The following is a 13,813-nucleotide window of genomic DNA, read 5'->3' as shown; positions in this document are numbered from 1 at the left end:
CTCTCTGCATCTCTAGGCAGAGAACAGTCATCCTTCACTCCCAAATCAGTTAGAAGAAAAAAAGAAGAGCCAAACTAAAACCACATACAAAAATACAAGGAATCACTATTTATTCATTGGTGTCCCTAATTCTATCCCAGAACCCAGAAGCATTTCAAACACGGGATTTCTCAAACTCCTGAGAATCCAGAACACTAAACATTTCTCTATCTTTTTCTCCTGAAGTGGCTTCAGGTTGTAAATCTTCCAGCCTGCCCCTCCAATAATAATTATGGTGGTTAGCCTCTCTCTCCTTGGGCTAGTTGCTAACACAGTCCAGCTGATTTCTCCAAAAGGAATAAACAATCCAATTTAAACACGAAATAAAGGCCAAGCCTCAGAGGACACTAACAAAAGGGCAAATTGAAAGACAGTTAGCTCGGTCTAATCAGCTGCACCCCAGTGTTGTCAGAGTCAACATTTTTCTCTGCAAATAACCAGTGATCCTGCATAAAGTGGGTTGGAAGGAGAGATCGCAAGGGGAAACCATTCTGAGTTCAGAAGACTTTTGGTCCCAGTCGATCCTTCCAGTGCTGTTTGTGCACCTTATAGCAAAATCAGTCCTTAGAACAAGTTGTATAGTCAGACATGTGTCTGGGCTTCTAGCTGACCATAGGACACTCCTAGTGCCACAAGATGCCTATCTTAGCCCCATGAGGAGCCTCTCAATGCTGTCTCGCTCAGGGTTTTGCTGCAGGATTCAGACACTTAAAAGTGATTCAGGAAGCTCATAACTGCTGCATTTGGGACATGGTGACACATGAGGAGTGAGCTTAGCAGGACGCTTTCTGTACAGTGAAAAGTTCCTCAGAAGGAGACAACTAACATAATACTTCCCCCTAAAGAAGAGAGGTCTCGGTCCCTCTCATCCCTTTCCCCTCTTCCCACCAAACGCTCCAGTCAGCCTGGTTGGCTCAGCTCAGAGAGCCATCCCAGCAAGGAACAGAAAGCAGATGGTTTCTGCGGAGTGAGTGAGCTGAACTGGCTCACAGATAGCCAGAGGCCATGCAGGGCCTCACAGCCAGGAAAAAGAGGGTGAGACTTTTAGCAGCACTGAACTGTTCAAGCAGCATACCAGGTGCATGAAACCACAGCTTCAAAGCACAGAAGATCAAACCCCTATAATGTCCAACCTCCTTTGGCTTTTAGGTGACCAGTGCCCTTGCACAAAAGACATGAGGCCACCAAAAGCTGGGCTGTAGCGAGGAGCAGGCAGTAAGCCTGCCAGGTGAACACCAGGCCCCTACCATTGGCAGAAATACAAATCCCATCCAAAATTCATTTATTTTTGCCAACTGAAGCCATTTAGTAAACACATCCTGATATTTTATGGCAAAAATTAAATGGCCTTGCTCTACTTCAGAGCTCCCATTTCCAGGCCCATGGCCAGTTAATACTTCATCTCTCACTGCAGCGTGACCAGCAGTGGAACAAGCACTAAACAAGTCCTGCTGGTTCTGATCTGTCAAAAATCCCAGGCTGGAGCCTGGGAGACCATGTGAGCCACCGCCTGCCCACCACGCCTTCCCATGGTTTGATTTCCTCAGATCCCAAGGAGGATCTGTTCAAGAAAGTTCAGCCTGCAGGTGCAAGTTTTGCAGTTTATATCTTTCCCACATTTTTGATGTCAGGACAAGCGTCATAAGAAAATAACATTATTAGAGAGAAGGGCTCCAGAGACTTTTTTGTGTTCCAGTGAAAAGGCTTTTCTTTTAGCAGGCATTTGCCTGTGGTGTTTGCAACCTAAATATCTCAGACAGAATCTAAAAATGACATTGATTAGAAACTGATTCTTGAAACAAATCATGTCCTTTTCTTGGCAGAGCAGTAATGAATTCTCATCACTGAGTTTTTCCGATCTTGTAATACATTAATGAGTTGGAACATGCTCACTTCTCAAAAATCATGTCAAGTCACAAGTTTTAATTGTACGTAATTCCCACCAGTAATTTGCTCCATAAATTAATTTCAATTTCATTCAAGTTTACAGAAAACATTTTAACCTTTATAATTTTTTTTATAAACTCATAAGAAGAAAATAAGTGTTATTCAAGAAGAAATACAGTAGTTTAAAGTAAATAATAACTTTTGCCAGAGATTTTTACATTTGATTTCCTGCCTTAAAGAGAAAATCCTATGTGTGGTAACCTTTACTATCTCCTTCAGCACTCCTGAACCATGGAAACAGATTTGGGAAAGATGTCCAAGGCCAATCATTTAAAAAAAAACAAACCAAACCAAACCAACAAAAAAACCCCCCAAAATCAAACAACAAAACCCCCCAAACAAATAATTTCATGCAATTTGTTTCCCAGGTCACAGAATGAACAACTGTAGGCCTTCTATTTCCAACTTTAGCACACACTGTCACTTGAGACTTAGAAAGTGGCTTAAATCTGACTTGCAAAAGAAAGAGGCATGCCCTTATTCTCTGGAGAAAGCATACAAAAATAATATGCTTTTTTTAAAAAAAAAAATTTAAGCTTCAGAAACTTGAACTCAAGCTGTAAGAGGGGAAAGAAAGGCCACAGCCAGGCAGCTGGTACAAGTAAGGTGCAGACACAGAGTCTTGTGCCAGCTGGAAAAAATCCACACTGGAAAAAAACATCACAACCCCCCACCCCGCAGCCTGGCTCCTGGGACAATGCTGCATAGGAAAAACTGCAGCTCTGTGGGGTTTGAAATGAAACTGTTTTATGGATCTTCAGCTGTACCTGTCTTAAAATGAAATAAACAACTATTTTGGAAAAAAAGGGACCTCCTTTCCTGACATCCCACTGAAACAAAATACACACAGTGTGTGGCCCCTGTCCATTACTGCAGATTAATTCAAATCTCAAAGAAGAATCTTGTCCAAGATGCAAACACTTTTCAAGAGCACTTTCACTTGTTTCTGCAGAGGAGGTGTCTGACTCCTGCTGTGCTGGCTGAGGTAAATCAGTGCTACCAGGCAGGGGTAAGTGGACCCATGATGAATTCCCGGAAGAAGGTTTCTTGCTGGGAGATTGGGACTGAGGGACACTGAGACCTCCCAGACCTGAACACAGAGCCTGTACTGCCGTGGTTCCCATCACTGCTGGCTCTTCAAATCAGTGTGGAGACACTACCATTTAAAGAAGGAGAGAAACTGTACTGTTACCATAACTCTTTGTGATCCTGCTTTTTACAGCCTTTCCTCATCCAGGATTACCAGCTGTTTGGGAAGGAGGCAGGAGTTGCCCTACTTTTCTTTTTTAGGAGTATTTTTCCAAGACACTTCAAGGGAGGGAGCCTGGCCACCATATTCCCTCTGGAGAACTTAGCACTTTCTTTACTAAACCCTTGTTTTCCTGAAAACAGCGGCTAAACCTCAGGCTAGACTATACTAACAGAAAGGATAGCCCAGCCCAGCCCAGCGCACCAGACTCTTCTGGGAAGATGTAAAATGTCAAGCAAGGTTCCATAGCTCTGCCTTGGCTGGGCACCTCAAATGTGTGCAGGTGCACATGTGCCTATATTTATGACAAATGCTCTCTTCCTTTCCACTCCTCACACAGGTGTTTATTTCCTTGTAAGATAAGAGAATTAATCTGATGGTGGAAGATAGTTGGGATTTTCCCTCTACACATAATATAAAATACTTTGTGTATACATGTTTGTGTATACTGTGTATATGTCCACAGTTCTGACTCCAGAACAGGAAGGATCAGATTTTTTAAAGGTATTATATATATAGCAGAATACTTTGAAGTCACTTATGAAAATTCTTCTCATTTGCCACCATTGTCTTTAAGCATCTACATGGACCTGGGAGGTTTCAAAGGGGATTTTTTATAATCCTGTTTTGTGCCTGTTTGCATTTCAAGGCAATCAAGACTCTAAAAATACCCCCAAGAGCATTGATACTAGGAGAATATTCAGTTTCATGAATGGTTATTTAGCTTTTCTTAAGGCTTCCTTTATCTTCAGAACACATTTGGGACAGCCATGGGATAAATTAAGTAGGATTAAATAATACTATGGCTCATCAACATACAGAAGTTCATAATATACTTGAATATGTCCAACAAAAAGGTGCTGCTGATCCTTGTTCCAGTGGCATTCCTCCTGTTATTGGCATGTAAGGTGCTTGTTTCTTTCAGCTTTGACTTTTCACCGAGTCATCTTCATTATTTAAAGTGCCATAGCGTGAACTGTGAGAATCTGGTTGTATTTTGCTTGTCATTTTTTGTCCTAAGGAAATAGGGTGAGAGAAGGGAAAAACAACAACTCTGTGAAGAATTTTAATAAAACAAATCCCCCACCAATCCATCATTTCAACATTCTTTGCTCCAGTAATCATTGTTTTCATTTGACTGGTTGTAACAATAGGTTGGAAAAACTCTGAAAAATTCTTTGAAAAATCTGTTGGGAGCAGGAATAGAAAATAAGGGAACAGTATATTTATTAAGTATGACTAGAGCACACTTGTGACTCAACTCTCCTAGGTCATCCCATTATCTGATATCTCATTTTTAAACAGAGAGAGAAAAAAAGCCCTACTTACCAGGAATATGTCCACAGTCAATAAAAGGAATTTGTAAATGCTCCTCTTTGTTGTTTCTTGCAATTACAAATACACCAAGGAAAGATAGGAGACACCTGCAAAATAACAGTGGCATAGTATCATTAGAAACAGTTCGGTGTGTCTGGGATGAGAATTTCTTTCCAAGTTTCTTTTTCAAGGACTTCCAAACCCAAGCTGCTCAGTTTATAAAGAAACTTTTCTTACTGGCAGCTCTATAAATTCATCTTGGGCTCCCTTTCACACTAGTTTTTGCTTCCTGAAGCTTCATCATCAGTTCCAAAGGCTCTGCAGGTAAAATGACACTTTCAGCAATATATACCTAATCAAATGCCTGTGCGTGTGAGACCACAATATTTGAATCCCTGAGCAAATCTTCACAGAACATCTAAGCTAGCGTTCTAGCATTTGCAATTTCATTAACAACTCAGTCTAGCTGCAGACAATCAACATCTCTGTTGTTTTTCTCCTTTGACTGTGTGTCTCAAGGGCAAGCTGTAAGCCAGGAGCAATGAGAAACTGCTATGCTTGGATAAATCTTCTATCCGCTCTGTGTTGGACACACAACCACTAACTCCTGCCTGCCAAATACATGGGTTGAATTTGCTCATCTCCATTTTCTGTCACTTTCCTGCAGTCAAACAAGATAGTGGTTGTGTGCACTTACTCTGGTCCAACTGCAGAGCCCAAAGATGGCTGCAGCTATCAACCCCATTTATTTGGTAGCACTGTGGCATGACACCTCCAGCAGTTCTGGGAGATCACAGAATCACAGATGCTTTTAACCATCTTGCACCCATTATCAAGTAATTGCCACCTGTCCCCAGAGTTATTACAGTCATGGTAGCCAGCAGAAGGTTTCTGCTCTCGCAACATCTAGGCCCTTCTTCAAACATCTATTGTTTACAGCTTCTTAGCATGCTCTGAACTTTTCCACAGGCATGCTGTGTCTTTCTTGGCACAGGAGGATGAAGAAGAGACATTATAGTACTGCCTCGTAGGCAAGCGACTCATGTAATTGCCTGCACCTAATGGCAGCAAAGACCAGCCGGACACGCAAGTGGAAGGTAACATGGGAGGAGATTTCTTGCTGTTGTAAAAGCACTCACTATAACATGACCTTTGGTGCAGAGCAGTGATTTCTTTTTCCTGCTGAAGGAACACATGCTGCTGGTTTTTCATTCCATCATGAGATTAGTAGTTCATAACTGTCTCACATTTTTACATATTTGGATTCAAAACCAGGCCTCCAAACTCCCAAAGCACAGACATCAATCTTTCCTTTAATGTTTTTTTATCCTACTATAATGGCTATTCCATAATACTTTAATAACAAAATGGGTTTCTTCTTACTGAGAAAAGAAAGGATTTTGTAAGGCAATGCTGTTTCAGTACAAATGTTAGTGCAGATTTCAGGTCAATACACTTACCCGAACAGAAACATGAACACGCTCAGAGAAGCTGCGCTTTGGAATTCCTGATAAAATACGACCCCTGGAATGTGACAGAAACAAGAATTGCAGATCTTGACTGGCTTCCAAGTGATATGAATTACATCGGAGGGGGGGTGGTGGTGTGTGTGTCAGGAGCAGTCTCATGCTCAAATGGAGGGAAAAAAATCCCAAATAAGGTATTAATACACATTGTGAGGGGTTCACTTTATGTGCCCATATGCTGTTACCTAGGCTTTCTCAAGGTACTGCATGGGACCGGAGAAGATTTAATCTATCAGGTTGGAGCATGTGCTGTGTTAGTAACTGCACAGATGCAGGTATTTTTTGCATTGCCAGCAGCAGTTGTTATGCAGGTCAAACTCAAGGTCTTATTCACAAGCAGAGTCACGCCAATATAGCTAACAGGTTCTTCATGGATTTAGTTAAGCCACTCCAACGGACCATGTGGACGTCTTAACTCCAATTGGGAACCAATTGTTTACACCAAGTTAAGGGTTCCAGCAGCCAAGTGTGCCAAATCTTTCTGGCTGAAGGGATCACTAGCTCTTTCTGGTCACCCCTCTTCTAGGAATTAGCGCCTCTGCAGTGGAGGTGACAGAACCAGATGTGTATCTGGATCTCAGCTGCCCCAATTCACAACTGAGTATATTAGCTTTAAACCAGTGATGAGCATAGTTTTTCTTAGAAATGCCAGACTGTGAACCAGTGCAGCTGAAGTGTGACTGTACCTTCAAAGGCTATAACTGGGGCAATCATGAGATGAGGTATCTTCTACGAGCACCCCAGCAAGATTCAGCAGAGGTTGTTCTTCTAAGCCCTACACTGGTTTAACTAACCTGGTGCAAATGCATGTGTATCCAGTCTCAAAGCTATTAAGCCATTCCTGAATAGGGACTTGATCTTTTAAGGAGGCACAAGGCCAAACTCCCCATATGGTCACAAGAACGCAACCCCTTTTTGGCAAAAGTCTCCTCTCAGTCACAAAGTGTAGGTCTCTTCTAACACAGGTGCTGAGGCAATCTGTGCGTGAAGCTAACTCCCCTTCTCATTAATGGCAGCTCTGCATGAGAAACTCCTGCACAGCAATGACAGGAAAGCCCCCAGTGTGTGTTAAAATGAGTCATAAATGTTCTAACAACATGATCATTTTGGCTCATTGCTGATACAGCATCTTAGTCGTTCTCCCTGCTCATGTTCTTACTCTGTGCACCATTTCCAAGATTTGCAGTCCCTCTTTAACAATGCTGAGTTCAAAGTTCTCACCCAGAATAAAATGTTAAATGCTTAAAAGGTCTTTGGAGTAATTTTATTTCCTTCACTTAACCTAGAATTCCACCTTCTGAAATGGAATATACACTAACTACTATGAAACACAGCTGGTTGTCATTTGAGTAGTTTGCCAGGCTGTTAAAATTACTCTACCAGTTCGGATATGAAGAGGCTGGTGTGCACATGGTAAACGCATTTACTGGATGTCAAGATGAGGCTAGGATAAATGCAGGTACTTCTAGTAAGCCAGCAAGGCACAGTAAACTGTACACATCTATTCTGGAAATGCTAGAATTTGATTATTTTTATTTTGCTTCAAAAGTTGTGAACTTACTCATTTTTCAGAACTTAAACACCTATCACTTAGGAAAAACTTCTTTTTACGAAGACAAACATGACCGGTTTGTGTTCCTGTTCACAGGCAGTAATTCTTGGAAACCTGATGTTTGGAAAATCATTCTGTGGAGGCAAAAAGCCAGAAACAAACCTGAGATGATGGCACTGGTGGTGAAGAACACAAAATTAATGGGTACAACTGCTGTCACTTCGTACAGATGCATTGCTTGATTCAAGAACCTGGAAGACAAGCGTTATTGCACCTCATGCCTATAGGAGGTTCATTGCAATTTAAGTCAGGTTAAGCCACTTTATGTCGGTTTAACAATAAGTGTGACCATTTCTTACCACAATAGCAAGTAGCCCTGGCCAGATGCATACATGTATTGAATTTACCTTCTGGTTTTGACTCTGCAGAGTACAAACAAATAGGTGAAAGCAAGAAGGTTGGTGTGGATTATTCTGGCCATAGGCTGTCATTGGAGAGTCCTTTGAAGCAGCATTGGAAAAATTTTGTCTGCTGCAGATAAGGGAGGAATGCTAGGGTATTACTGCTTATGGTCTGCATTGGTTCTTGGAAGCAGTGCTGCCTGCGAGCAGCCAGGGACAAGCTGCTCTAATTTAAACAGATTGTGTAAGGGTATATTTGCAGCATGGACATGAACACGCAAGTCCTCATAGGAACTGTTTCACTTTGCTGAAGTCCACATTGCTGCTACTGCTCAATCCAACTTGGCTAAAACACATATTTGTATGTTTATCCATGCAATCATACCCCAGACACACTCGCTTCTGCTGGGAAAGTCCAGGAAGGTGGCTCCGAGCCTGTGCTCCTTTGGTTGGAAACTCTCTGCTGTGCCTCTCAGAAAAGCAACACAAACCCTCAACCAGAATCATGAGCAAAGTGTGCAGGAGCATACACTGCACACAAACCTGCAGGACCAAGACATTGGCCGTGGGGCAGCCTGCACAGTCTGCATCAGCAGATGAAAAAGGCAAAGCAATTAACCCACTTGCACAGAGACCAGACCTATCAACATTTACCCATAGGGTGATGAATCATGAGTGTGAACTCTCAGATGCACCCGTGGATACCCTGTTATGCGAACAGTGTGTTTCAGACTGAAAGAGAAAAATCAGGAGGCTGCAGAGTGTATTCAAAACCTATAAAAAGAATCGTACTTAAATGTTTCACTGGTACAATATATGTGTGCAGTAAAAATCCAAGCTTGGATCTGTTTTAGCCATTAAAGTAATTGCATGGTTATTTTAGCAACTGTTGAACAGTCTCCATGGTGCTTTAAAAATAAAGAAATCCTACATATCCACAGGATAGTCAGGATTTTGAAGTCATTGAAAACACCTCGTTATTTTCTCCCATTTGCAACAAACTTGGTCAGAGGGACTAAAACAGTGATACCAAGGCCCAGCATTGAATCCAGGAGGATGTTGCAGCACAGGCTGTTCTAAGCTAACACACGACAGTCAAAAAAAGAAAGAGAGAAAACAAATAAAGCAAAAAATTTAGCCTGACAGCACTGTCTTTATTAGAAAATGTGTCTAACAGAGAACAGAGGAAGAGACACTGAGTCCAGAGAATAAAATAGGCACATTTCACTTCTGTTTTAACTTTGACCCAGCAAATAAAAGAAGAAAAAACTGGCAAGAAGGAGAGGTTAATTCAGCAGCTTCCTATTTACCAATCGCTTATTTCGTATTTTAAATGCCCTGAGCTGTTCTCCCAGTGAAGACAAGCTGGATGTAAATCACTCTATAATCTGTTACAGGGGAGTTCCTGAGTCAGCCATGGAGAGTCACTGCATAATAACCCATGGACTTTCTGATTCCACATGGGAATGGTATGTTCTGCCACGAGAAAGCTGAGCTGGCTCTTCTACCGGAAAATAATCATGCAAGTAAACACTCAGACTCGCACTGGAGCAGTCTAGAGGAGATTACTGAATGATGCTATCAGCACCTGAAGCAGAGGGACTGGCATAAAGGGAATGGACTCTCTGTTCAGCTGCAAGCCATATTTTACCCTGCTGCCACTCCCAGCAATCTGTGAAGGCAGCATAGAACAATCACTTAACAGGCCAGAGGCCTGTTAACTGTTTCTTAAAAAGGTACAGACATACAGGGTAGCAAAGCACAACATGCAGATTTAACAGATGCAGGGAGAAAGTTGGGGTAAACTCTCTTCTTTGGTTTGATGAGTGACATAAGCTAGGGAGAAGACATGCATAACAAGAATAAACATGGCCATTGGATTATTAAGGAATGAAGGTTGCTAAAAGTAAAAAAAAATTACATAAACATAAATTTCATTTCATGAGTTCAAAACCTGTGCCAAAACTAGAACTACATTTAGGAAGACCTTGCATAAGGTGATAATGAGATGGGGTAACATCTGTGTAATTAATCACTTATAAACTGATAAATAAAGCCTAAATAAACATCTATCAAGGGTCTACCAGGAATTTGTTGCCCTTAAGTGCAACTTGGATCTGGAGTCGATATTGGTACTGAACAAAACTGACAGATAAATGGGTACAAAGGTTAGAAGATAAGTAGAAACTCACTTACTTGACTTGGAAAGCACAAGAAGTTGCCATTAAAACAATCATGATATAGAAAACAGGGTAAGTTAGCTGCATTTTCCCCTTCACAGAGAGTGTTATCATGCTGGCCACAGCCTTTACAGCAATGACAGTCAGTGATGCTAAAAGGGAAAGGGAGAGATTAGCAGGGCAGGATTCACAGCAGGGACCTCAGAGCACCAGTGAGGAAGGACAAGGTTCCGGGTCAGAGCCACAGAGCTGATCACCTAAATATGCACTGAGGTAGGATTTTGTCACCTAAAGTCAAGTGTGTGCTTTTATAAATGCTTGTCAAGCTACTGCCTAAACTCAGAGCGGCCTTAACTCCGTGTGTGCTTTGTGTTTTGCTTGGAAGTTCTTGCAGCACTGAGGTCTGCAACCCTGCATCTACCTAAAATTTCCTCATTTTCAATAGGGTAGCTGAGGTTAGAGTCAGGTAAAATCTTGCAGTAGGACTCTGTGTGCATGTGTGAGAGAGGCTGAGTTCAGGTAGAGGAAAGAACTGGATACATTTCCCACTGCTGGGCATATGTCCTAAACACTGAAGTACCGGTCAGAGGTGGTACAACAGCCTCCACATCTTCCAGACATACTTTTGAGCTCCAGCTGCTAATTTGGAGCCCGTGTTGCATTATTCAGGAGAGGTCTGAGAGGCCTCATTATCTGTTCAAGGCAGCAGGGGCACCTAATAGCAGCCGGCATGTGACACCAGCAGCCTAAAATAACTCCTCACCCTCAGGATTTCTCTACTGAGACAGGAGCTGGCCAAAGCAGGCCAAAGCTGACTTTCAGGATCTCATCACAAAGCACCTAACTCTCCCCACTGGTTATGTACTGAGAGCAGACAACTAACACGGGGGGTTGTGTTTCATTCCAGGGGCCAGGCTCTTAAGACCATTACTGGTTTTAGCTCACTGAATAGAATACTTCGGTAGTGTGTTTTCAATCCATTTAGTCACTGTCATTGCATTACCACAAACAAATCTCCGACAGCAGGCAATGTTTTTAATACATGTTGCCAGTTCAGAGAAGTCTTGCAATATACATCTTTAGAAAAGTGGCTGACAGTTCAGCTAAGAGTTACTTTAGATTTCCTTCTGTAGTGCACTCCTGGTTTGTTGAATCTAACCCAAGTAGGCTGTGATTACTGCAAATAAAAAGCAACAAATTCAAAAGAAACTAAAAATTATAAGAAGAGTCAGTGTGCAGAGATGACCTTTGAAGAAAGGTAATTAACCGTCAGGAGCACCGTCCCCCAGCTGGGATCCAGTTCCACCCTCTTCCAGAGCTGAGGAGTGTTGGATTTCGGTGGTCTGATTCATCTTCCTGTAACTGCAAAATTCAGATTGGCAAGGAGAGCTGTACTCTGCAAAAAGTTCAGGCCAAGGGTTGGGAGAAAAGGTGGGGGAAGAAGAACAAATTCAGGTCTGTGGTTTTGATTGCGAGCATTTTTCTTATAGCAAGTCCAAAAGTTCAGGGGGAGTTTAAGAGTTGCATACATCTTGTGATGATCCTGTTCATCATCATGAAATTCACTGTTTTCATGACAACCTTTCCACCTAGTACTTCACTTGTTGCTCTGTAATGGAAATAGGTGGAGCAGTTTAACAAACACAGCAGTAAAAGTGAGCAGAGGAGGTAAAATCCTGGCCTGCAGTGGTGCTAATGGTATGATAAAAAGCCAAAACATACACTCAAGCCCCAACAACCAGCCTACATAAAAATTGAGACTTGAACTCTAAGAAGGGGGACGTACTATTTTAAAAGAACACTTAGAGGTGAAAATTAGTTGTTTGAATTATCCCACTAAGGGTAAAGATTGCTGAAAAATTGTTTCTGATGAAAGGGCAGTTTCCATGTCTTACAATTTTAACAAAACAAAAAAGAAAGCATTGGGTGTTTTTTGTTCTCTTTTTTTTGTTGTTGGTTGGGTTGGTTTTTTTGAAAAGTGGAATGATCTTTTCAGTTAAAGTAGCCCTGGAATGAATTTCAAAACCTAGGAAATGGTTTTTCTATCTCTGATAGAATGACCCCCCCAAGGCTAGTGTGACAAATTATGTCACTTTCCAGCTGTTAGGACAGGAAACTCAGAAATCCCACTTTAATCTGAAATATTTCTCCCCAAACTTGTAAGTCCCAGTATATACATGAGGTAAGATCTTTCTCACCAAATGAACTTGCAGAGTTGTACTAAGCAAAACATTTGCAGATTTTCCGATCACCTCTGTATTTTCTTCATAATGAAAGGGGCTCTCATATCCACTGAAGCACAAAGGCTGCCTTCTTTTTAAAGAAGCCTTTCTACTTTTCATTTACATCTGTACAAACCCTGCACCAGGAATGTATCTGTGCAGATATGACAAAAGGCAGAAATCCCCTTCCATGAGCTGCCACTAAGAGTTTTCTGCGCAGAGGCCCCAAGCCTTGTGTACCCCTGCCGCAGCTGGGGCCCTCTGAGGGCAGAGCATGTGTCAGACAGCTGGGAGCAAAGAGAGCTCCCAGGGCCATCTCTCAGCCCCCATCACTTTGCTCAGCAGAAAGACTGGAGACCAAGCAGAAGGCTCTAAGTGTAGCTTTGTGGGCCTTTTCCAGGCACCAGGATGGCTGCAGGAACTGGAGCCAACCACATTTCTGGGTTTCCTGCTCGAGGGAAATGTCAGTATTTCTAAAGTTCCCATGAACCAGGACTTGTTTGTTTATGTCTTTTTTTAATAGAGCAGAAATAATGACACATTCTTCCTGAAGCTGCATATGCTCACCAAAACCTCAGCAGCCACCAGATGAAACTGTTATTTTTGGTTGATTGCAGCCTGACCACCAAACTGCAGTTAGTGCCTGCTGGGGCATGGATTTGCAGCCCTGCTGCTGTTCAGCAGCTCCATATGTCCCTTTGGCACCAGTGGCATCAGGGCTGGCTGGCTCCACAGCAAAATAAGTATGCAGGGCTACACAGCCCAATGGCCCAGCTCTTCTAGAGCCATGTGTTGACCTTGCTTGGAGCAGCCTTCATGGTGGGTCTGCCCAAAACCGCAGCAGTCTAGTATAGAAGTCCATCCAGGAATCTTCATGCTTCCAACTATGCGACAAGGAGACTGGACCCACTCATCACTCCTCATGGCAGGGTTGGAAGCTGCAGATCAGCTCAAGTGAGCTCTGCCAAAGCTCCCAGGCTCCATGCTAGGAGTGGAGGGATGGCTGGACTCACACTGCACTCGTCCAAACCAAGAGCAGTTGAACAGTGAGACCTAACGCTTTTGGGGCTCTTCCATCTCTGCTTCATGCACGGAGCGTGGAAATCCATCAAGGCTTCTGCAGAACTACAGATCCTAATGTTCCCAGCACTAGGAAACTTAAATGGGAAGACTGTCCCAAAAAAATCGATCTGAAAGTCTGAGCTTTCAGCTGGGTAAGAAGCCAGTCAGGGATCTGAAGGAAGGCAGTTAATAAATCTGTGAGGGTTTTTCACATTCAGTTAAATCCAAATTGTGTACCTGGCAAACTTTAGTGAAATTCTGTTTTATCAAAACACTCATGACCCGCTCCATTAGAAATGTGCTTTATAAGTCTTTGCA

General features: G+C 42.5%; 1 protein-coding gene across 1 annotated transcript in view; it reads right to left on the bottom strand.

The window, feature by feature from the left end:
* Positions 1–1,889: 1,889 nt before the first annotated feature.
* Positions 1,890–13,813, bottom strand: part of NIPAL2 (NIPA like domain containing 2) — a 54,496-nt gene continuing 42,572 nt past the window's right edge. Inside the window, exons 7-11 of the mRNA XM_064445431.1 lie at positions 10,228–10,363; positions 7,793–7,881; positions 6,013–6,076; positions 4,565–4,659; positions 1,890–4,251 (exon numbers count right to left, since the gene is read on the bottom strand). Of these exons, the coding sequence (XP_064301501.1) occupies positions 4,157–4,251; positions 4,565–4,659; positions 6,013–6,076; positions 7,793–7,881; positions 10,228–10,363 (479 nt within the window). The 3' untranslated portion in view covers positions 1,890–4,156. The remainder of the gene's footprint in view (positions 4,252–4,564; positions 4,660–6,012; positions 6,077–7,792; positions 7,882–10,227; positions 10,364–13,813) is intronic.

The sequence above is a fragment of the Phalacrocorax carbo genome, chromosome 2 (genome assembly GCF_963921805.1).
Source record: "Phalacrocorax carbo chromosome 2, bPhaCar2.1, whole genome shotgun sequence".
Classification (NCBI taxonomy): Eukaryota; Metazoa; Chordata; class Aves; order Suliformes; family Phalacrocoracidae; genus Phalacrocorax; species Phalacrocorax carbo.
Note: the sequence above shows the minus strand (reverse complement) of the source record. Positions and strands in the feature narration are given on the sequence as shown.